Source organism: Ovis aries, chromosome 12, assembly GCF_016772045.2.
Source record: "Ovis aries strain OAR_USU_Benz2616 breed Rambouillet chromosome 12, ARS-UI_Ramb_v3.0, whole genome shotgun sequence".
Lineage (NCBI taxonomy): Eukaryota > Metazoa > Chordata > Mammalia > Artiodactyla > Bovidae > Ovis > Ovis aries.
In genome coordinates, this window is record NC_056065.1 from 18,642,425 (window position 1) to 18,667,097 (window position 24,673).

The 24,673-nt window shown below is 39.5% G+C and overlaps 1 protein-coding gene across 1 annotated transcript in view; it reads right to left on the reverse strand.

Annotated features, from left to right (window-relative positions):
• USH2A (usherin) overlaps positions 1-24,673 on the reverse strand; it is a 983,289-nt gene that overhangs the window by 526,849 nt on the left and 431,767 nt on the right. Inside the window, exons 24-28 of the mRNA XM_060396021.1 lie at positions 20,123-20,249; positions 15,539-15,640; positions 13,071-13,250; positions 8,460-8,590; positions 5,003-5,276 (exon numbers count right to left, since the gene is read on the reverse strand). Of these exons, the coding sequence (XP_060252004.1) occupies positions 5,003-5,276; positions 8,460-8,590; positions 13,071-13,250; positions 15,539-15,640; positions 20,123-20,249 (814 nt within the window). The remainder of the gene's footprint in view (positions 1-5,002; positions 5,277-8,459; positions 8,591-13,070; positions 13,251-15,538; positions 15,641-20,122; positions 20,250-24,673) is intronic.

Here is a 24,673-nt window from a genome sequence, read left to right on the forward strand (position 1 = left end):
CACTGTCAAGTCTGAATGGCCCCAAACAGATAATTAGTTCTTTTCAAGATTACAGCCCACCAGCAAGAAATGGAAATAAAATACAATGCAATGCTGAACAGTAAAGTAAGCTAATTCTAACAATGACCATATTGTTCTCTTCAGCATTTATATGGTGTGTTATTCTTTCTGCTAACACATTAAGTTGCAGCCTATTTCCTTTTAAATGCCTTTGCTATTATTCACATTCCTTTAGGCCTGACTGATCAATACTGCTAGTCTATCTTCAACAGACAGTAGATACTCAGTAAGTTGGGTAAATTGAGTTGAAAGCAATGAAGCTCAATATAAACGCATCTCCTTGAAAATTCAGAAGCTAAGAATTCTAATTTCTTTACAAGTAGTAATTTTCTGATGGCACAGAGCTGAGTCACCTAACTTCTCTTGTCCTCCAGTTTCCCTGCCAATAAAAGGATGAACAATTCAAAGACAGCTTCGGCAAACATTAATGCACCCTTATAAGGAATGTCGCTTTATTGTTCAAGGGGTTCAGAATTTCAGTTTCACAGAATGAAAAGACTGCTAGAGATGGATGGTGTTGATGGTTGCTCAAAAACATGAATGTACTAAATGCCTGAGCTGGACACTTAAAAGTGATTAAGATGGTAAATGGTATGTTAGGTGTTACTGTTGTTGAGTTGCTAAGTCATGTCCGATTCTTTATGACCCCATGGACTGTAGCCCACAAGACTCCTCTGCCCATGGAATTTTCCAGGAAAGAATACTGGGTTGCCATTTCCTTCTGCAGGAGATCTTCCCAACCCAGGGATCAAATCCACATCTCCTATATTAGTAGTGGATTCTTTGAGTCACCTGGAAAGCCCCAATTGTATGTTAGGTATTTGTTGCTGTTCAGTCACTCAGCTGTGTCCAGCTCTTTGCGACCCCATGGACTGCAGCATGCCAGGCTTCCCTGTTTTTCACCATCCCCTGGAGCTTGCTCAAACTCATGTCTATTGAGCTGGTGATGCCATCCAACCATCTCATCCTCTGTCCCCTTCTCCTCCTGCCTTCAATCTTTCCCAGCATCAGGGTCTTCTCTAATGAGTCAGTTCTTCACATCAGGTGGCCAAAGTATTAGAATTTCAGATTTGGCATCAGTCCCTTCAATGAATACTCAGGATTGATTTTCTTTAGGATTGACTGGTTTGACCTCCTTGCAGTCCAAGAGACTCTCAAGAGTCTTCTCCAACACCACAGTTCAAAAGTATCCATTCTTAGGCATTCAGCCTTCTTTACGGTCTGACATCCATACACAACTACTGGAAAACCCCTTAACTATACAGACCTTTGTCAGCAAAGTAATGTTACATATAAAGTGAAAGTGAAGTCACTCAGTCATCTCCGACTCTTTGCGACCCTGTGGACTGTAGCCCACCAGGCTCCTCAGTCCATGGGATTCTCCAGGCAAGAATACTGGAGTGGATTGCCATTTCCTTCTCCAGGGGATCTTCCCAACCCAGGGATCAAACCCAAGTCTCCCGCATTGCAGGCAGACGCTTTAACCTCTGAGCCACCAGGGAAGCCCTGATGTTAGGTATATTTAACTACAATTAAAACTGTTTAAAAAAAAAAAAACTTAGAGAAATATCTTAAATGTTAATACACAAGATACAATTTTAAATTTGGAAAAGGCCACAGTCATAGGCTTCCTTCACTCTGGAGGCAAAAAGGTACAGAGAGTAGAGTGATTCTTCTATGTAGTAATTCTGCTTAGAAAGTGGGACTCTGCCCTCAGGCCTTAGGGGTACAGCTACCTAGGCTATACTGCAGGGTCCTTGCTGTGCTATCCTTAGGGTAGTCAGAGGATTTTGTCAAAGTTTGTACCATTCTTCCAACTCTGCACTGTCAGAAACCCTCCCGCTGGAAATACTCCCTAGTGATCTCTGAAATATGAATGGGATGCGAGGATAAAAAGAGGGGAGAGGGGCTGTCTGTGGGAAGACTAGTGATGCCTCCTCATCTTTTTTTCCCTGCCTTTATGAAAACTGAAAGTGACTCTCTACACCTATCCTCCTCCCAGGTCTCTGAATAACTCGAAGGTGGTCTAGAACTCTGGGTTGACAAACCTGAGAGACACAGTAGCCCTCTGGGGGAGGAGTCCAACCCGGGGGCACTTGGGCCCACTCTTAACCTCTCTGCTCAGAGCTATGGACAGACCATAACCTGGGAGACCACATGCCATGGTCCACTCACTCCCAACCCAAGTGCCCATGGTCTAAGGTGGTATATCTTCAGCACATTATGTTGTCCAGTGTCTCCAGAACATAGAGGAAAATTAATCTGCCTTTGATTTAAAGGAAGATTGTGACAATAATGGATATTTTAAAAAACAGCTCTAGTAGGACCACAAAAATAGAGCCTTTGGAAAAGGTGTTAATGGAGAAGCATGTTGCTGTTGTCCTTTAGCTGCTAAGTCCTGTCTGACTCTTTGTGACCCCATGGACTGTAGCCCACCAGGCTATTTGTCCATGGCATTTACCAGGCAAGAATACTGGAGTGAGTTGCCATTCCCTTCTCCAGGGGATCTTCCTGATCCAGGGATCAAACTTGGGTCTCCTGCATTGCAGGTGGATTCTTTACCACCGAACCAGCAGGAAAGCCCAGTGAAAAAACATAGAACAATTTTTATGATAGTGGACTGAAAAAAATACAGTAAGTGAATAGGATTATTTTTAGTTGCAATTTACTACATGCATGCAGCACCTTTATATTGTGAATGTTCTCCTGATCACTGTGTAAAACATGCTGCTACTTATATAAATCAGTACTATTCAAAGCATCTGAGTCAGAATCTTAGGAGACAAAGCCATTTAAATACCATTTAAACTCTGCACTTAAAAAAAAAAAAAACCTTTTCTGGGCAATTCCAGTGGATCTTGAATAATAATAATAGCTAATTTTATTGAGTTCTTACAAAGTTTTAGCTACTATACTTCAATATTTTATCAGTGGTTTGAGACCACTGATATGGATGATACTGCAATGATAAAAATTTAGTATTATCCATAAATAAAATATCTTCTAGTATCACAGTCTTAGTCATAGAGTTAGTCCTCTTGGGTCTATGTTGATGCTTTAAAGTTTCATCATTATCATCTTAATAATTCCAATTTTAGCCAGCTTTCTAGGACATTCATAATAATGGGTTTTGGTGTACTTTGACAGTAACATGCTCAGTATACGGAGGATTTTTCCTAGACATAAATAGAATCAAGTAATTTTGTTCTTATAAAGAGTTTTCAAGCTCTTTCTAACCTCAGAAACCTGAAAACCCAAAGAAGCCCTTATATGAATGTAATATTTTTAGCTGCTGTTACATCTTAAGTGCCTTGAAAATGTCATTACTGTCTTATACCCCAGATATTCATTAACTCCCTTACTAGTACCCTTCTAAAAGTCTCCTTAGAGCTTGCCATATATTTTCTATTCAAAGACATTTAAATCTTTATGTACTTACCAAATAGGCAAAGACTGCTTCATGGAAATTTTAACCATTCAGGGTGCACAGGTCTTGAAATATGTTGAGAACATTTTCTACACAGAAGCATACAAGCTGGAAGTTTCTGTGCTTTTCCCACTTCATAGAGGAAGTAACTTCAACCAGTGCCCATGAAAAAGAACACTTGACTATAATAATGAAAGTGGGCTTTAACACCAGGCAGCCCAAGATGGGCAGGCTTGCCATCTGCTTAGTAGCCACCGACCTTGAGCAAATTACTTTCCTCTCTGCCCTCTAGTTTCCTAATCTTTAAAATGGGGATACAAGTAATAATACCTGTCTCATGGGCTTGCTATGAAGAACCGACCCAATTATTCTAACATGAGGTTTTCAGAACCACACCTGTCACACAATATGAACTCACATACAGTTAGTCTTTTTTAAACAATAATTTCTCCAATTATGTTCAAACTCCTTATATGAGTTAAAGGTTTCCTTTAGCTATACATCATACACTTGTACTTTTTCCTTTCATTGATGGTTATGAATATTAAATGACATACATATTTTTCACAGGTATGTCAAAAATTAAAGCAACCTCACATTTTCATGTGCTTTGCTTCATAAGAGCTCCATGGAAATGCATGGAAACAAATAGCATTGATGTCAGAAAAAAAAAACCCAGGGTATTTAAGGCCATTTTTACTGGCTGTGCACACTAACCTATTTTTTAATCTGTAAATATAGATAATGATCAGCATTTAAAAGAACCAGAACCACACGCTTATCCAAGAAAAACATACAAGGAAACACTATGAGTGAGTGAGTGAAGTCGCTCAGTCCTGTCCGATTCTTTGTGACCCCATGGACTGTAGCCCACCAAGCTCCCCTATCCATGGAATTTTCTAGGGAAGAGTACTGGAGTGGGTTGCCATTTCCTTCTCCAGGGGATCTTTCTGAGCTGGGGATCAAACCTGGGTCTCCCGCATTGTAGGCAGACGCTCTACCGTCTGAGCCACCAGGGAATCCCAAACATTCTCTCTCTCTCTCTCTCTCTCTCTCTATATATATATATATATATATATATATATATATATATATATATATATGTGTGTGTGTGTGTGTGTGTGTGTGTGTGTGTGTGTGTGTGTATGTGTGTGTGTGTGCGGGCATGTGTGTATCTCTCTATATATACACATACACATATACATGTACATACAAATATACACGTATATATATTATAATTATATCTGATAAAGATGTTTGAATAAATATATTGATTCATTATTTATTGTATAAATAGGTATGATTTAACATATAAATAGATATAACAACATACTCTTAAGGGCAACATACAAAACTATTTGAAGAAGTATTTTGTGATTTTTTTTTAGAGTGCAAAATTCTTCCAGAAAACAGATGAATAGATGTTGCTCTCAGATCAGTTCTACTGCTCTGTCCTGAAACACAGAACCACCAAGACCTGGTAGTACTAGGGCTGTACTTCCAAATAAAGTTTACCTTGTTCCAGCTTCAGGTGTTTATAGGAGTCATGCAGCTCCTGTGGGATTCCTCCCACATAGACAGGGGAATTCACCATCAGGGCCTGGGCTCTGGACTCTGACACGCGCTCCATCAGTTCATTCATGCTTGCTGATATGACGGAATCATTTTTCTTAATGATCACTTTATTCCACTTTCCATCACAGTAGGACAGCCCCGGCCAAAGATCCACTTGTGTAAAAGTAAGACTAGTATTTAACCGGAAGCTCAATATTCCACTCTTCAGTTCCATCTGTATTTCATATTAAAAAGAAAATAGGTATATAAAAAGACTGCAGAATAGCAGTTGGGAGAGAACAGAAGGTCAACTTCTTGAAGAAAAGCAAGAAATTTCCCTGAAAGTACTCTATAAAAATGTCCCACTTTATTCTAAGCAGAACTGGAGCAACATATAATGAAGCACTTTGCAAGCTTATAATTGACATGAAGGATGTTTTAATGAGTCAGACACATTTATACCCAGTAATGATGATATGATGTAATGCAATATTATATAGGAAAAACCTTTTTTTTTTTCCTTTCTGAGGCAACATAGGTAAAAGACTAAACCCTAGCATAAGTGACTAAGTGACTGAAGAGAACAGAACGGTTTAAACTCTGACTCTATTTTTATTTGAATCTTCAGAAAATGAGAAAATACTACTTCATATATCAATTTAATTTAGGGGGAACATATGACAAGACAATAAGAAAATGAAATGTCAAGCCTGATTAAGCTTATTTTAACTGGTTAGTGAACTCAATTTCAAATTTGTAAGATGTATTTTGATTCGATATTTCAGTGTTTCTATTCTAAATCTCTAACTAACATAATTGCTTCTACGTCTGTACCATTAGATTAAGGTGCCATTTTCTAATATGAACATATTTTACCCACATTTCATGGTAAGGAAATGTCTCCATATGTTTTTCTTCAAAATGTTACTCAATAATTATTTTCCCTACTATGTTCTTTTTTGGGAGGAGGGGCTCCAAAAATCAGTGCAGATGATGATTGCAGCCATGAAATTAAAAGACACTTACTCCTTGGAAGGAAAGTTATGAGCAACCTAGATAGCATATTGAAAAGCAGAGACATTACTTTGCCAACAAAGGTCCATCTGGTCAAGGCTATGGTTTTTCCTGTGGTCATGTATGGATGTGAGAGTTGGACTGTGAAGAAGGCTGAGTGCAGAAGAATTGATGCTTTTGAACTGTGGTGTTGGAGAAGACTCTTGAGAGTCCCTTGGACTGCAAGGAGATCCAACCAGTCCATTCTGAAGGAGATCAGCCCTGGGATTTCTTTGGAAGGACTGATGCTAAAGCTGAAACTCCAGTACTTTGGCCCCCTCATGTGAAGTGTTGACTCATTGGAAAAGACTCTGATGTGGGGAGGGATTCGGGGCAGGAGGAGAAGGGGACGACCGAGGATGAGATGGCTGGATGGCATCACTGACTTGATGGACGTGAGTCTGAGTGAACTCCGGGAGTTGGTGATGGACAGGGAGGCCTGGCGTGCTGCGATTCATGGGCCCGCAAAGAGTCAGACACGACTGAGCGACTGAACTGAACTATGCTCTTATTTTGTTAGAAGTTGAACTGGTGACCAGAGGATACTTGAAGATTTGAGAATATGATAATGAAACAAATTAACGTGAAGTCTGTTAGTCGCTCAGTCATGTCTGACTCTTTGAGATCCCATGGACTGTAGCCACCAGGTTACTCTATCCATGGAATCTTCCAGGCAAGAATACTGGAGCAGGTTGCCATTTCCTACTCTAGAGGATATTCTCAACCAGGAATTGAACCCATATCTCCTGCACTGTAGACAGATTCTTTACCATCTGAGACACTAGGGATGTCCATTAAGTAACACATTTTTAAAATTATTTCTTTTCTATGTAAAAATCATCTTTGTGAAGTACATCAGGTAGTCATTCATTTTTTTAAACCGCCATTCAGTAAATATTGCTTTTTCCTATTGTGTCCTGTGATTATATGAGGTAATATGTTCTGCTAGTGTATGAGAAAGTGTTCCCAAGAATTACACTGTCTTAATAGCAGAGGCCAGCATGCTGTGTGTGTGCTCAGTCATTCAGTTGTGTCCAGCTCTTTGTGACTCTATAAACTGTACCCTGCCAGGATCCTCTGTTCATGGAATCTTCCAGGCAAGAATACTGGAGCAGGTTATCTTTTCCTACTTCAGAGGATATTCCCAACCAGAGAATCTCTTGTGTCTGCTGCACTGGCAGGCAGATTCTTTACCACCTGGGAAGCCCTTAGGCAAACATGTGCTAATGTTATAAATAAGATTGGAATGGGGTTCAATGACATCAGAGACAGGATATACCTTTTGTCCCCTAAGAACTGGGAAAAGGTTGAAGTAAGGTTTTTGGAAGTAAGAGTCATGGAGAATCTTCAGCAGGATAATTAACTCATTCAATGGCACAGGAACATGTATGAGCAGATTAGACTTAGAAAAGGTACTAAATTAGGTAAAACAATTCTGGGGAAAAGAGAAAGTTTTAGTTCTGCCAGGTATGTAGAAGAAAAATTTTGGAGGATTTTGCGTAATAGAGAAAAATAACTATCTTTCTGTCATTTGTCTGACACCAAAAGCCCATATTCTTTCTACTAATATCTTCAACTAAAAGTTCACCCTTCTGGTGTCTGAAGTACATCCTATAAAAATGTTCATAGTAGCCTTATTCATCATAGCAAAAAACATGGAATAACTACTACCTCACTGAAAGTAGAAGAGACATATTACTTAGACATGAAAAATGAATGACGTGAATAACTCAGAAACAAAGTCAAGGGCTAAAACAACTGCCTATGGATAGAGTATAATGCCACTTTTACAAAATTTCAAAAACAAGGATTCTTATGCATTCACTCACAGTGTCCAAACTATAAAAATGCAAACAGATAATAAACACAAAATTATGATTATATATTACCTCTAGAGGGAGCCAGGGAAACGGGCCAAGAGAAACTCTAGAGGTGGGTACAAAAATTTGATAATATTTTAGTTCTTTGGTGCTAAGTTCATGAGTGTTTCTTGTACTATTGTATTTTATGTATATGTGTGTATAATATTAAACAAATATACATATATTTTGACATTATAAAAAGGTAATAAAGAAACATTTTTCATATGTAAGGGAATTAAATTAAATTTTCTTCATTCCTTATATTTAGGATGTTTTGTTAAAATTATAAGCTTAAAAGTATAATGGTCATTTAAAAAATCATGACCTTAAAATACAAATGTTTTATAGGACTCCAAAAGTGAAAATGATACCGGGGAAAAAAATAAAAATAAAAATGAATTTGAAAAGAAATTGAAATCACATATAATGTTAAAACATGGTTTGTTGATTTTAAAACTGCATCTAACATTTTAAAATAAATTTAAATAAATCAATTAACATACAGCAAGAAAATCAGGTCCATCTTTGTTGTAAATGAAAAGCAGCAATCCATTCAGTTGGTCAGTTCTGAACTTAAAAGAAATTTCAAAGTCCATTCCACCATGAAACAAGTATGGATAAAGCTCCAGGAACCCTTTAGAGAAAACAACATGTGCAAATTAGCATGGGCAGAGCAATACTGTTAGCTTCTTTAGGGGGTCATAAGACAACCTCAGGTCATATTCTGTCATTGAATAAATCTCTCACAAAAGAAGATGCAGATCAATGTCAAGAAAATCACCCTGTAACTATAAAGAAGTGGAAGAATGAACTTCACATATCTTTTAAGAGGAAGCAATTTACTAATTCATGGACAGTTAAGACTATTTCGCTGTTATTGTTCAGTTGCTAAGTCATGTCTGACTCTCGGTGACCCTGTGGACTACAGCAAGCCAGGCTTCCCTGTCCCTCACCATCTCCTGGAGTTTGCCCAAGTTCATGTCCATTGAAGTAGGGATGCCATCCAACCATCTCATCCTTTGTCGCTCTCTTCTCCTTCTGCCTTCAATCTTTTCTAGCATCAGGGTCTTTTCCAATGAGTTAGCTCTTCACAGGAGGTTGCCAAAGTGCTGGAGCTTCAGCATCAGCATCAATCCTTCCAATGAGTATTTAGGTTTGATTTCCTTTAAGATTGACTTATTTGATCTCCTTGCTGTCCAAGGGACTCTCAAGACTCTTCTCCAATACCACAGGCTGATGGCATCAATTCTTCTTTATGATTCAACTCTCACATCCATACATGACTACTGGAAAGACCATAGCCTTGACTATATGGACCTTTGTTGGTAAACTGATGTCTTTAACCTTTCTTAACACACCATCTAGGTTTGTCACAGCTTTCCGGTCAAGAAGCAATCATCTTCTAATTTCATGGTTGCAGTCACCATCTGCAGTGATTTTCAAGCCCAAGAAAAAGAAATCTGTCACTGCTTTCACCTTTTCTCCATTTATTTGCCATGAAGTGATGGGACCATATGCCATCATCTCAGTACTTTAATACTTAGTTTTAAGCTGGCTTTTTCACTCTCCTCCTTCACTATCACCAAGAGGCTCTATAGTTCCTCTTTGCTGGTACCATTAGAGTGGTATCATCTGCATATCTGAAGTTGCTGATATTTCTCCCAGCAATCTTGTTTCTAGCTTGTAACTCATCTAGCCTGGCATTTCACATGACATGCTCTGTGTATAAGTTATATAATAGGGTGAAAATAAACAGCCTTGTTGTACTTCTTTCTCAATCCTGAACCAGTTAGTTGTTTCATACAAGGTTCTAACTGTTGCTTCTTGACCCGCATACAAGCTTCTCTGGAGACAGATAAGATGGTCTAGTATTCCCATCTTTTTAAGAGTTTTCCAGTTTGTTATGATCCACACACTCAAAGGCTTTCGCATAGTAAATGAAACCGAGGTAGATATTTTTCTGGAATTCTCTTGCTTTCTGAATGATCCAGTGAATGTTGGCAATTTGATCTCTGGTTCCTCTGCCTTTTCTAAACCCAGCTTGAACATCTGGAAGTTCTTGGTTCATATAATGCTAAAGCCTAACTTGAAGGATTTTGAGCATAATCTTACTAGTATGGGGCATGAGTGCAATTGTCTGGTGGTTTGAACATTCTTTAGTACTTCCCTACTTGGGAACTGGGAAGAGGATTGACATTTTCCAGTCCTGTGGCCAGTGTAGGGTTTTCCAAATTTGCTGACATACTGAGTGCAACACTTTAATAGCATCATCTTTTAGGATTTTAATTAGCTCTTCTGGAATTCCATCACCTCCACTAGCTTTATTGGCAGCAGTGCTTCCTAAGGCCCGCTTGACTTCACACTCCAGAATGTTGGGCTCTGGGTGAGTAACCACACCGTTGAGGTTGTCCAGGTCATTAAGATCTTTTTTTGTACTGTTCTTCTGTTTATTCTTGCCATCTCTTCTTGATCTCTTCTGCTTCTATTATGTCTTTACCATTTCTGTCCTTTATTGTGCCCATCTCTGGATGAAATGTTCCTTTGATAATTCCAATTTTCTTGGAGAGATCTCTAGTCTTTCTCTTCTGCTGTTTTTCTCTATTTCTTTGAATTTTTCACTGAAGAAGGCCTTCTTGTCTCTCCTTGCTATTCTCTGGAACCCTGCATTTAGTTGGGTGCACCTCTCCCTTTCTCCCTTGCTTTTCACTTCTCCTTCCTCAGCTATTTGTAAAGCCTCCTTCGACAACCACTTTGCCTTCCTGCATTTCTTTTTCTTTGCGATGGCTTGCTTGCTGCCTCCTATATGATATTGTGAACCTCTGTCCATAGTTCTTCAGGCACTCTGTTTACTAGGTCTAATCCCTTGAATCTATTTGTCACCTCCACTGTATTCGTAGGGGATTTAAGTCTTACCCAGCTGGCCTAGTCATTTTCCCCACTTTCTTTATTTTAAGCCTGAACTTTGCTATGATAAGCTGATGATGTGAGCCACAGTCAGCTCCAAGTCTTGTTTCTATTGACTGTATATAGCTTCTCTATCTATGGCTACAAAGAATGTAATCAATCTGATTTCAGTATTGACTGTTTGGTGATGTCCATGTGTAAACTTGTCTCTTGTGTTGTTGAAAAAAAAAAGTGTTTGCTATGATCAGTGCATTATTTTGGCAGATTTATGTTAGCCTTTACCCTGCTTCATTTTATACTCCAAGGCCAAACCTGCCCATTACTCCAAGTATTTCTTAATTTCCTACTTTTGCATTCCAATCCCTTATGATGAATAGGACATCTATTTTTGGTGTTAATTCTAGGAGGTCTTTTAGGTCATAGAACTTTTAGGTCATAGTCATCAGATCATAGAACTGATCACTTCAGCTTCTTCACCATTGGTGGTTGAGGCATAGACTTGGATATCTGTGATGCTGAATGGTTTGCCTTGGAAACGAACTGAGATCTTCTGTCTTTTTTGAGGTTGCACCCAAGTACTGCATTTCAGACTGTTTTGTTGATTATGAGGGCTACTCCATTTCCTCTGTGGATTCTTGCCTACAGTAGAAGATATAATGGTCATCTGAGTTAAATTCACCCATTCCCATCCATTTTAGTTCACTGATTCCTAAGATGCTGATGTTTATTCTTGCTATCTTCCTGCTTGAAGTGAAGTGAAGTGAGAGTTGCTCAGCCATGTCTGACTCTTTGTGACCCCATGGACTATACTGTCCATGGAATTCTCCAGGCCAGAATACTGGAGTGGGTAGTGGTTCTCCAGGGGGTCTTCTGAACCCAGGGATTGAACCCAGGTCTCCCGCGTTGCAGATGGATTCTTCACCTGCTGAGTCACCAGGAAAGCCCATTTCCTGCTTGACCACATCCAATTTACCTTGAGTCATGGTCCTAACATTCCAGGTTCCTATGCAGCACTGTTCTTTACAGCATTGGATTTTACTTTTATCACAGACACATCCACAAGTGAGCATCATTTCTGCTTCGGCCCAGCTGCTTCCTTCTTTCTGTAGCTATTAGTAATTGTCCTCTGCTCTTCCCAAATAGCATATTGGACAACTTCCAACCTGAGAGGCTCATCTTTTGGTGTCTTTTTTTTTTTTTTTTTTTTTTTGTCTTTTTATACAGTTCATGGGGTTCTCATGGCAAATATGCTGGAGCGGTTTGCCATTCCCTCCTCTAGTGGATCACATCTTATCAGAACTCTTCACCATGACCTGTCTGACTTGGGTGACCCTGCATGGCATGGCTCATAGCTTCATTGAGTTATACAAGCCCCTCTGCCATGAAAAGGCAGTGGTCCATATACAATTAAGACTATTACAGTTTTACTAAAATGTAACTATTAACAATAAGTTGCACTGACATAAGAGAAAATCTGGCAAATGACAGTGATGAGAAATAACAATGAAAAAGTCCACTAAGTATGATATTATTTAACTTTCTGTTCTGAAGGTAGTTTAATGAACTTAATAACTAACCAACTTAGCCATAAAAGTAGCAAGCAATAGTGGGCTATTATTGAAAAACAAGCCATGTTTGGTCAAGCCACCATATTCCCTTCCAATCCTTACCCTGAGTGGCTGCTAGACAGAGACTGTAGGTTGGGGTTTTGCTGGGGACACTTCACCTCCCCTTCGCCACAGCCTTTGGAGCAACGGCAATGACGATGGTTACATTCTCTAGCTCTCCCTTAAGGACCTACTTACCCCATTACATACCTGAAATTTTACTCTTAGGAAAACTACTGCTCTGTATGATGGGATACAACAGATATACAGATTAGCCTGACAAAACAAAATTCCTTTGAAATATCTAAGTAAAACTATATTCTAAGTAAAACAATGGACTTACAAATGGACATTAGTGTCACTATCACATGTAAACTCAAAACTGTCAGAGATCTTACACATGAATATGTATTTATGAATCTTACAATTTATATAATATATTCAGACATTGAAAATATGTGGATGGGCATCATGGCATAACTAGGTGTTTCTGCGACAGTAGGTTCGTATGAGGTTAAAATAATCAGATCAGGGGAGACTAAATTATACCAAAGATAGAACATACAAGTTAAGCAGTGACCAACGTCTGTTTTAGACTCTTACCTGTCCCTAGAAACTGGGCTCCCTCTTGGAGTGAAGCGGGGCATCCCTCCCAGTCATTATGCACATTGGTTTTCTCTTCAGAACTCTGCCAAACCAGATGCTCCCAAGTTGCAGAGGGATTAAAATTCTTCATAAAATACACATCCTTGAGACAGCCCACAAAACCCTTTTGGACTATGTCTGCAGGGGTTGAAAGATATCAAGAAATATGTACTGTGAGAAATTTTTTTCAAGCAATTAATTTGATGTGCCATTAAAGTAAAAGAAAGGGGCTATAGGTCTCACTGCCTTCTTCCTATAAACTTCTTACTAACTCACATAAACACCCATGCCAAAAGCTACAGTAAATGCTAATAATTGGTATGCCATGCTCTGGTTTAGAGTCATCTTATCTGGAGAAAGATATTTGCACAAAAACTTTGGTTTTATAGTAATAGCAAGATCATTGCCTCTTGAATTAACAAGGAGATTTCATCTGCTTCTGATCTTAAAAATAAAAGTGCAATTCTGGTTGGTTCAGTTCAGTTGCTCAGTCGTGTCTGACTCTTTGCGACCCCATGAATCGCAGCACGCCAGGCCTCCCTGTCTATCACCAACTCCCAGAGTTCACTCAAACTCATGTGCATTGAGTCAGTGATACCATCCAGCCATCTCATCGTCTGTCGTCCCCTTGTCCTCCTGCCCACAATCCCTCCCAGCATCAGGGTCTTTTCCAGTGAGTCAGCTCTTTGCATGAGGTGGCCAAAGTATTGGAGTTTCAGCCTCAGCATCAGTCCTTCCAGTGAACACCCAGGATAATATAACACATTTTAAAAGCAAGATTTAAAGCAAGTCTATCTATACAATCTATATTTTATAATTTAGTACCCTCAGCATTATGAAACCAGTCTGCTATACAAGTAAAGCAATGTGTGTGCTTAGTCACTCAGTCATGTCCAGCTCTTTGCGACCACATTGACAGTAGCCCACCAGGTTCCTCTGTTCATGGGGATACTCCAGTCAAGAATACTGGAGTGGGTAGCCATTGCCTTCTCCAGGGCATCTTCCCAACCCAGGAATGGAACCTAGGTCTCTCATATTGCAGGCAGATTCTTTACCATCTGAGCCACCAATTTTTAGGCATAACTCCCCAGACCAAATGTGGGGCTTATGAACACAGTAAATAGGGTGGTCATAAGGGGTTGGGAAAGAGAAAAAGTGAGCAAATAATAGAATTAGAGAGCCAAAAAAAAAAAAAAAAAAAAGTAGAGAGGGCAAGAAGGCACCTGAAGCTGAGGTCACATTTTATTTAAGCAAAGTCCTTACAAGTGAGTGCAAAGCTGAATTCTCAGCTTTTGAGTTCACGACCTGATCTTAGGGAAGGTATTTACCAGTGATCAGTGTTTCATAAAGTCAATTTATATGCACAAGGTCAAAGGATTTATTTATAATGAAGTGATGTCCTCTACGAGAAGGGTAGTTGGTACTGGGGTATGCTCTCCTCCTGGTTCCTATATATATACCAGAGCCAAGAAGCGTGTGTGTGTGTGTGTGTGTGTGTGTGTGTGTGTGTGAGTGGCTCAGCTGTGTCCAGCTCTTTGTGACCCCATGGAATGTAGTCTGCTAGGCTCCTATGTCCATGGAATTGTCCAGGCAAGAATGCTGGAGTGGGTTGACATTTTCCATTCTAGGGTATCTCCCATACCAGGGATCGAACCCGTGTCTCTTGCATCTCCTGCATTGGCAGGCAGATTCTTTACCACTAGTGTCACCTAAGAAGCATGCTTGGTGGGAAAATAACTCTCTTTCAGTGTGTGTGGGCGCGCATGTGTATATGAATGCTTTCAGGAGACTTCACCACCAGTCTAGAGTGACCAAATGAAAACTCTCCACTCTCTACAGGTATTTTTGAGGAGGTAACTATAATAAGTCTTGAGGATTTAAATATATCCCTCTCCAAAATTCAAAGTTTTTCATACCTTTGATCCCCAAATTATAAAACTTTGACTTAAATTAGTATAATTTTTTTCAGCAAAAGTTTAATTACCTTTGATATATCAAGAACTGGGTTCTAAGAATTTAAATACAAGTAATACATGGTTCCTTTAGAAAATAAGAGTTCTAAAGGAAATTGTTGACATAGTAATGTAGGAAATACAGCACGAAATAGAAAATAATATAATTATCCATACTTTAAAATGATATAGTTTGATTTTATGCTAAATTGTGGTGATGGTGGTGTTTATTCACTAAGTCATATCTGACTCTTTTACAGACCTATGGACTGCAGCCTGCCAGGCTCCTCTGTCCATGGGATTTCTCAGACAAGAATACTGAATGGGTTGATATTTCCTTCCTTAGAGGATCTTCCTGACCCACAGATAGAACCCACATCTCCTAAACTGCAAGAGGATTCTTTACTGCTGAGCCACCAGAAGAGCCCCAATTATGGAGACAATATATAAATTATATGCTTTCCCCATACTCACCAGAATCCTTTCTGAGGATGGTGTAACCCTGTGGCAGCCCACCCACAAACACTCCTGTGTTCTCTCCAATAACAGTACCACCATCCAAGGTGGCTGAAGAGCCTGTGGATGGAGAAGCAGATGAGAACTTCAGCTTCAGCAGGACAATCTATTCTACAGATTCAACAAATGATTAAACCCTTCCTTGTGCATCGGGATGCACCTCCCTCTTGGTTCTCTGCTATTGGTTACTCTCCTTCACTGGTTCTTAATCATCATCCCAACATCTTGATGCTAGAATAACCCAGACCTCCTCTGTTCCCAGATCTCCTCACCACCTGCATAAGCACCGTAAGTCCTCTAAAAGGATGAAGAGAGAGCTAGACACCTGTGAGAACTCTGAAAGGGCCTGGGTCCCTCCGTGTGCTGCATACCAATGCAAATCTCCTGTCAAAATACATACTACCTGGCTCTTTCCAGAAGAGTTTTGCTAAGCCCTAATGTAGAGCATGACTCTGAGGTTTGGGACTTGAGCAACTGGAAGAATGTAACTGGCATAACTAGGGTGGGCAAGCTAGTTGGAGAAGCAGATTCAGAGAGAAATGTTAGAAATTTAGAAAAGTTAGAAATTCCTAACTAACTCCATCATTCTTTGTGAGAATGGCATTTTTTTTCCCCAGAGCCCAAACCACTCTAATTATCCCTACTTATATCTGGGACTGTGGCTTTAAATACATCCTGAGCTGGTAACTCCCCATTTTTATCTCTAATCTGGAACTCCTCTCTAAATGTACTGGGATCCAGGACTCAGCGTGATATTTCCACTTGGATGCCTCATAGGTACCTAACACTTAACATGTTCAAACCAAACTCTGGACATTTCTCTCTGAATCTGCCTCTCCAACTAGCTTGCCCACCCTAGTTATGCCAGCTACATTCTTCCAGTTGCTCAAGTCCCAAATCTCACAGTCATGCTCTACATTAGGGTTTAGCAAAACTCTTCTGGAAAGAGCCAGGTAGTATGTATTTTAGTCTGTAGACCATACAGCCTCAAGCAGTCATAGACAATACATAACCAATGAGTGCAGTCATTTCTAAAAAAATTTTATAAAAACCTTTCCAGCCTCCTCCCACTAGGAACTACAGGGGCTTCTCCTACTCCTCCATCTTAATCAGCTTGGGGAAACGTTTCTTAAGATTGGGGTTGAATCTCTTCTAGTCCTGACACCAGTCATATACTCTAGGCTATAATTACCTCACGACTGTAAAGAACCCTCTGCCTCCAAGTCCTAAAACAGTTCAAATAGTGAGGATCTCTAACAAATCTAAAGAGGTTCTTATCTCTGGGACCTATTCCCTTTCCTTTAGGCTCTTTGAGAGATACATGCCTTTTTCTCCCTAGTTCCTCTGTCTCCACCCATTTATTAGCGACGATTACTATTGCTAATTTTCCAAAAGGGAGAAATAATTCTTGAATTTCAGAGTGTCATCAAAATAAACAGCCAATTGAATTAAATAACCCTTTGGCATCTTTTATTTGTTCTGTCTTTGACAGTTCTAGAGATGGTTTTGGAAACACTGATCATTTATCCCTATTGAATCAGTCTCCACCATCCTTATGGGCAAAATCTCCAACTGACGTTGGCAAAATTCACAGCATACGCCCTCCCATCCAGATTTAAGTAGATACTTCAAAATCTCTTCCCAGAATTAATCAATACCCTTTACGTATAGAAACCCTTCAATGCATATAGTCTAGGACAGAAGATTATAAGGCTCAAGGCTTTATTATCTGCATACTAGTTCCTGTAATGATGCTATTTCATCTGTGAGAAAACCTAAGGGCAGAGTGGAGGTTTGTCCAGGACCTCAGCATGGTTACTCCCTGACCCCCTAATGTCCCTAACCTTCAGATGTTCTAACATCTATTCCTACTGGAAGCAAATTCTTTACTGCAATTGATTTATTCAGTGAATTCTTCAGTATTCCACCTGATGAACTAGCCAGCATCTTTTTACCTCTACTTGGGAAGAAAAACAGTTCACCTGGACAGTAATGCTTCAGGGTTTTACTGAGTCCTTCTTATTTCTTGTAAAACCTAAAGGTTGATCTAGATGATATAAAGTTCCCTATGGGTCTACTTTGTTGCATGTGTGAATGATTTGCCTCTTTGGTCTTAAGCCTGCTCACAGGAAGACAGGAACCATTTACTAAAGCTGTTAGCCTTAAAGGGACATAAGATCACCAAAGAAATATTGCAGTTTGCCCAAAACCAGGTTTGATATTTAGGGCAACTGATATCAGAACAAGGGCTACACTTACATCTAGACACACTTAATAGTGATTGAGGAACCTATTTTACTGTCCAAGTACTTCAACAAGTCTGTGCTGTTTGGCAGTTTTACAACACTTTCACTGTGCTTACCACTCTCAATTCTGCGGTTCAGCTGATTACAGTAATGGCATTATTAATACTCATCTGGCAAAATTAGTAGAGGTCCTCCAAGTACCTTGGCCCCAAAGCACTGCTATTGGTCCCTCTAAATCTCAGATCCACAATTTTTGGAACGCAAAAATTCTCACCCTTTGAAACAATTGCAGGACACCTAACAAATTTGATTCCTGCCTTTTTTTTTTTTTGGCCTCCAACGGAAAAAGGAGAGATATTCCAATAATGCAAAGGCCAAATTTCTCCTATTAAAAATAACCATGTTTTGGTAGAGCAATCTTTTTATCCTGTGCTCTCAAGAACTGAAGATTTTTCAACCTGAAGATTTTACCTATTGGAAAAGATACCTCCAGAAGAACTTTTTTCAACCTCACCAGAGAAGCCCTCATCAGGTATTGCTAAGCAAGCCTTGTGCCATGAAAGTCCAAGGAATAGATTCCTGGACTCAGGTGACACGCCTAAAGAAAGCCTCAAATTCTGAAGGAAGCTCAAATAATCTGGTGATATTAAAGTAATTATTTCCCATAACTGAAGCAGAAGACGACATCTGATGAGGCAACTTCCTGAAGATGGTTGAACCAGGTCTGTTGGAAATTTATTGCTAAACATTGGTGATGATATAATGCTTCAGATCGTCTCCAGTGTCCATGATCTTGATAATATAGAACAAGGACTGTAGATACAAACCGTCTGAGAGTTCTCCCTTCTACCTGCCCTTGCTACTCAAATATGAACTCAGTAGTTTTCCAAACTGTGCTATTTCCCTCTGATGTGAGACATCATAGCCAGGAAGTTAAGGGAAAAAAAGCCATTGAAACTAGAAAACCTGACTCTTGATCAGTCATACTCTGAAAGAGAAATCTTGATCAAGGGAGGGGAAATATAAAAAATAACAAAAAGAAACCTCAATTAAATAGATCTGGAAGGCCAGAAAGAGGAGCTCTCGTGTGATGAGTCTAACAGGAAGAAGACTCTTCTTTCTTGGCAATGACTTGGCCAATGAAAAGACACATGCTTGTTTACTTCAGCCCTTCAAACTTCCCTTTTCCACTCTATAAAAGAGTTTATCTTCCATTGCTGTATGGGGGCTACATATGGCACCAAGATTGCAACCTAGACGCCCATCGACAGATGAATGGATAAAGAACTCGTGGTACATATACACAATGGAATATCACTCAGCCGAAAAAGGAACACATTTGAGTCTGTTCTGATGAGGTGGATGAACCTAGAACCTATTATACAGAGAGAAGTGAGTCAGAAACAGAAAGATAAATATCATATTCTAACACATACATATGGAATATAGAAAAATGGTAGTGAAGAATTTATTTACAGGGCAGCAATGGAGAAACAGACATAGAGAATGCACATATGGGCATGGGGAGAAGGGAGCAGAGGGTGAGATGTATGGAAAGAGTAACATGGAAACTTAACTACCATATGTAAAACAGAAAGCCAATGGGAATTTGCTGTATGGCTCAGGAAACTCAAACAGGGGCTCTGTATCAACCTAGAGGGGTGGGATAGGGAGGGAGATGGGAGGGAGGTTCAGAAGGGAGGGGATATATGTATATCTATGGCTGATTCGTGTTGAGGTTTGATAGAAAACAGCAAAACTCTGTAAAGCAATTATCCTTCAATTAAAAAAAATTTAATAATATGTTAAAAAATTGTAGACTCTGAACTGAAATTCTTTGCTGATTCTGAATAAACCCATCTTTGCTGGAGAAACATATATTTGTCTTAGGTCCATACTTCCATCTTTGTTCCCCTTAAAATTTATCCCCCAAAGAGTACCTAGAGTGTTAATTTTAAAGAAAGAAGTCATATCATGTCATCCTCCTTTCAAAATTCTCCCATGGCTTCCCTCTTTGCAAGTAAAAGTAAAGCAAAACTAAGTAAGAGCATTTGCAAATTATAAGGACCTGAAAATTACACAAAATTGATACTGATGACTGTTCTTATTGAACCCTGCATAGAAGAGAAAATAGTTGCCAAGATTCCATCATTTTAAGAACACCCCAAAAGCAAAATCAACAGCACTTTAGATGAAGAAACAGGTGAAAAAAGAGATGAAGAAATAAAAACACAGAAGAGTATGGAAACATCAGCATATCAATAGAGGCATTCATATTCGTCAAGGAAGATCTTACCTGTGAACAGCCCATCAAGTGTGATTTGGCCCAAACCTTGATGCCTAATAGCAATTATCTCATGCCATTTGCCATCACTATATTGTTTACCATCATCATTAGTTGTGGTAACTTCCACTGCAGACCCCTTAAGGGAGGGAATGAATGAGTGAAAAAAAAAATCAGTGAGTAAATACACATGTTCAGTCAGTTCAGTCAGTTCATTCATTCAGTCACGTCTGACTCTTTGCAACCCCATGGACTACAGCATGCCAGGCTTCCCTGTCCACCACCAATTCCCTGAGCTTGCTCCAACTCATGTCCATCTAGTTGGTGACGCTATCCAACCATCTCATCCTCTGTTGCCCCCTTCTCCTCCTGCCTTCACTCTTTCCCAGCATCAGGGTCTTTTCTAACGAGTCAGTTCTTTACATCGAGTGGCCAAAGTACTGGAGTTTAACCTTCAGCATCAGTCCTTCCAATGAATATTCAGGACTGATTTCCTTTAGGATTGACTGGTTTGATTTCCTTGGAGCCCAAGGGACTCTCCAGAGTCTTCTCCAACACCACAGTTCAAAAGCATCAATTCTTCAGCACTCAGTTTTCTTTATGGTCCAACTCTCACATCTGTACATGACTACTGGAAAAATCAAAAGCTTTGACTAGATGGACCTTTGCTGGCAAAGTAACATCTCTGATTTTTAACATGCTGTCTAGGTTTGTCATAGCTTTTCTTCCAAGGAGGAAGCGTCTTTATATACATGTTACTCATACATATATTGTATATTTGTTAGAAACCACTTTACAAATTTCAACACAATCCTGAGGCAAGCATGCACACATTTCAAACAGAACTCAAAGTTGATACAAATCATTCTGGCATTTCTCTGATGTACTTCTGCATCACCATGAGACTCAAATCTGAAAAGAACTTCTCTTCAGAATGAAAATCTCTTACAAGTACACTTGGATTTTGAGTAACTATACTCAAACATAAGTAACTATACTCAAACAAAAGGTAATAAATTTTCTATTCTAATATTTTAAATTTGGAGCCAGAAATATAAAAAAGACAAGATTTTGAGACTAATAAAGTACTATTCAAATGATTCTGCTCTAAAGATAGTAAAAACTGTGGCAAGTTAGTTTCTTTTACCCTTACTACACTATGAACACCAAGAAGGAATTAGATTCACATTAAAAATTAGTAACTAGAGATTATCATATTGAGTGAAGAAAGTCAGATAGAGAAAGAAAAATATCATACAATATCCCTTATGTGAAGAATCTAAAAAATATGATACCAATGAGCTTATTTACAAAACATGCTCACAGACTTAGAAAATGAATTTATTGTTGCCAGGGGGGAAGCATGAGGGAAAGGGATAGTTAAGAGAGTTTGGGACAGGTATGCACACACTGCTGTATTTCAAATCGATAACCAAGGACCTACTGTATAGCACACGGAGCTCTGCTCAATGTTAGATGGCAGCATGGGGTGAGAGAAGTTTGGAGGAGAATAGACAGATGTATATGTATGGCTGAGTCCCTTTGCTGTCTACCCAAAACTATCACAACATTGTAAATTGGCTATATGCCAATATAAAATAAAATGTTTAAATTAAAAACTAGTTACTAATACCTTTAACATAAGTATTGTGGTTAAACTTAGTACTCAGTGATTTGTAGTCTAAAATCAAGCATTTGTACTTTTGCTTAAGGTAATAGTATCAGATATCCCTCATCCAAGGTAAGGAGCAGCAGCTGTGCTTTGCTGGAGCAGCTGTGAAGAGACACCCCAAGCCCAAGGTAAGAGAAACCCAAGTAAGATGGTAGGTGTTGCAAGATGGCATCAGAGGGCAGACACACTGAAACCATACTCACAGAAAACTAGTCAATCTAATCACACCAGGACCACAGCCTTGTCTAACTCAATGAAACCAAGCCATGCCTGTGGGGTAACCCAAGACGGGTGGGTCATGGTGGAGAGGTCTGACAGAATGTGGTCCACTGGAGAAGGGAATGGCAAACTACTTGAGTATTCTTGCTTTGAGAACCCCATGAACAGTATGAAAAGGCAAAATGATAGGATACCAAAAGAGAAACTCCCCAGGTCATTAGGTGCCCAATATGCTATTGGAGATCAGTGGAGAAATAACTGGACTGGAATGGGTGAATTTAACTCAGATGACCATTACATCTACTACTGCAGGCAGGAATCTCTCAGAAGAAATGGAGTAGCCATCATGGTCAACAAAACAGTCTGAAATGCAGTACTTGGATGCAATCTCAAAACGACAGAATAATCTCTGTTCATCTCCAAAGCAAACCATTCAATATCACAGTTATCCAAGTCTATGCCCCAACCAGTAACGCTGAAGAAACTGAAGTTGAATGGTTTTATGAAGACCTACAAGACCTTGTAGAACTAACACCCAAAAAAGATGTTCTTTTCATTATAGGGGACTGGAATGCAAAAGTAGGAAGTCAAGAAACACCTGGAGTAAGAGGAAAATTTGGCCTTGGAATGTGGAATGAAGCAGGACAAAGACTAATAGAGTTTTGCCAAGAAAATGCACTGGTCATAGCAAACACCCTCTTCCAACAACACAAGAGAAGGCTCTACACATGGACATCACCAGATGGTCAACACTGAAATCAGACTGATTATATTCTTTGCAGCCAAAGATGGAGAAGCTCTATACAGTCAATAAAAACAAGACCAGGAGCTGACTGTGGCTCAGATCATGAACTCCTTATTACCAAATTCAGAATCAAATTGAAGAAAATAGGGAAAACCGCTAGACCATTGAGGTATGACCTAAATCAAATCCCTGATGATTATACAGTAGAAGTGAGAAATAGATTTAAGGGCTTAGATCTCATAGATAGAGTGCCTGATGAACTATGGAATGAGGTTCGTGACATTGTACAGGAGACAGGGATCAAGACCATTCCCATGGAAAAGATGCAAAAAAGCAAAATGGCTGTCTGGGGAGGCCTTACAAATAGCTGTGAAAAGAAGAGAAGCAAAAAGCAAAGGAGAAAAGGAAAGAGACAAGCATCTGAATGCAGAGTTCCAAAGAATAGCAAGAAGAGATAAGAAAGCCTTCTTCAGCGATCAATGCAAAGAAATAGAGGAAAACAACAGAATGGGAAAGACTAGAGATCTCTTCAAGAAAATTAGAGATACCAAGGGAATATTTCATGCAAAGATCAGCTCGATAAAGGACAGAAATGGTATGGACCTAACAGAAGCAGAAGATATTAAGAACAGGTGGCAAGAATACACGGAAGAACTGTAGAAAAAAGATCTTCATGACCCAGATAATCATGATGATGTGATCACTAATCTAGAGCCAGACATCTTGGAATGTGAAGTCAAGTGGGCCTTAGAAAGCATCACTACAAACAAAGCTAGTGGGGGTGATGGAATTCCAAATCCTGAAAGATGGTGCTGTGAAAGTGCTGCATTCAATATGTCAGCAAGTTTGGAAAACTCAGCAGTGGCCACAGGACTGGATAAGGTCAGTTTTCATTCCAATCCCAAAGAAAGGCAACACAAAAGAATGCTCAAACTACCGCACAATAGCACTCATCTCACATGCTAGTAAAGTAATGTTCAAAATTCTCCAAGTCAGGCTTCAGCAATACGTGAACCGCGAACTCCCTGATGTTCAAGCTGGTTTTAGAAAAGGCAGAGGAACCAGAGATCAAATTGCCAACATCCGCTGGATCATGGAAAAGGCAAGAGAATTCCAGAAAAACATCTATTTCTGCTTTATTGACTATGCCAAAGCCTTTGACTGTGTGGATCACAATAAACTGTGGAAAATTCTTCAAGAGATGGGAATACCAGACCACCTAACCTGCCTCTTGAGAAATCTGTATGCAGGTCAGGAAGCAACAGTTAGAACTGGACATGGAACAACAGACTGGTTCCAAATAGGAAAAGGAGTACCTCAAGGTTGTATATTGTTACCCTGCTTATTTAACTTGTATGCAGAGTACATCATGAGAAATGCTGGGCTGGAAGAAACACAAACTGGAATCAAGATTGCCAGGAGAAATATCAATAACCTTAGATATGCAGATAACACCATTCTTATGGCAGAAAGTGAAGAGGAGCTAAAAAGTCTCTTGATGAAAGTGAAAGAGGAGAGTGAAAAAGTTGGCTTAAAGCTCAGCATTCAGAAAATGAAGATCATGGCATCTGGTCCCATCACTTCATGGGAAATAGACGGGAAACAGTGGAAACAGTGTCAGACTTCATTTTTTGGGGCTCCAAAATCACTGCAGATGGTGATTGCAGCCATGAAATTAAAAGATGCTTACTCCTTGGAAGAAAAGTTATGACCAACCTAGAGAGCATATTGAAAAGCAGAGACATTACTTTGCCAACAAAGGTCCATCTAGTCAAGGCTATGGTTTTTCCGGTGGTCATGTATGGATATGAAATTTGGACTGTGAAGAAGGCTGAGCACCGAAGAATTGATGCTTTTGAACTGTGGTGTTTCAGAAGACTCTTGAGAGTCCCTTGGACTGCAAGGAGATCCAACCAGTCCATTCTGA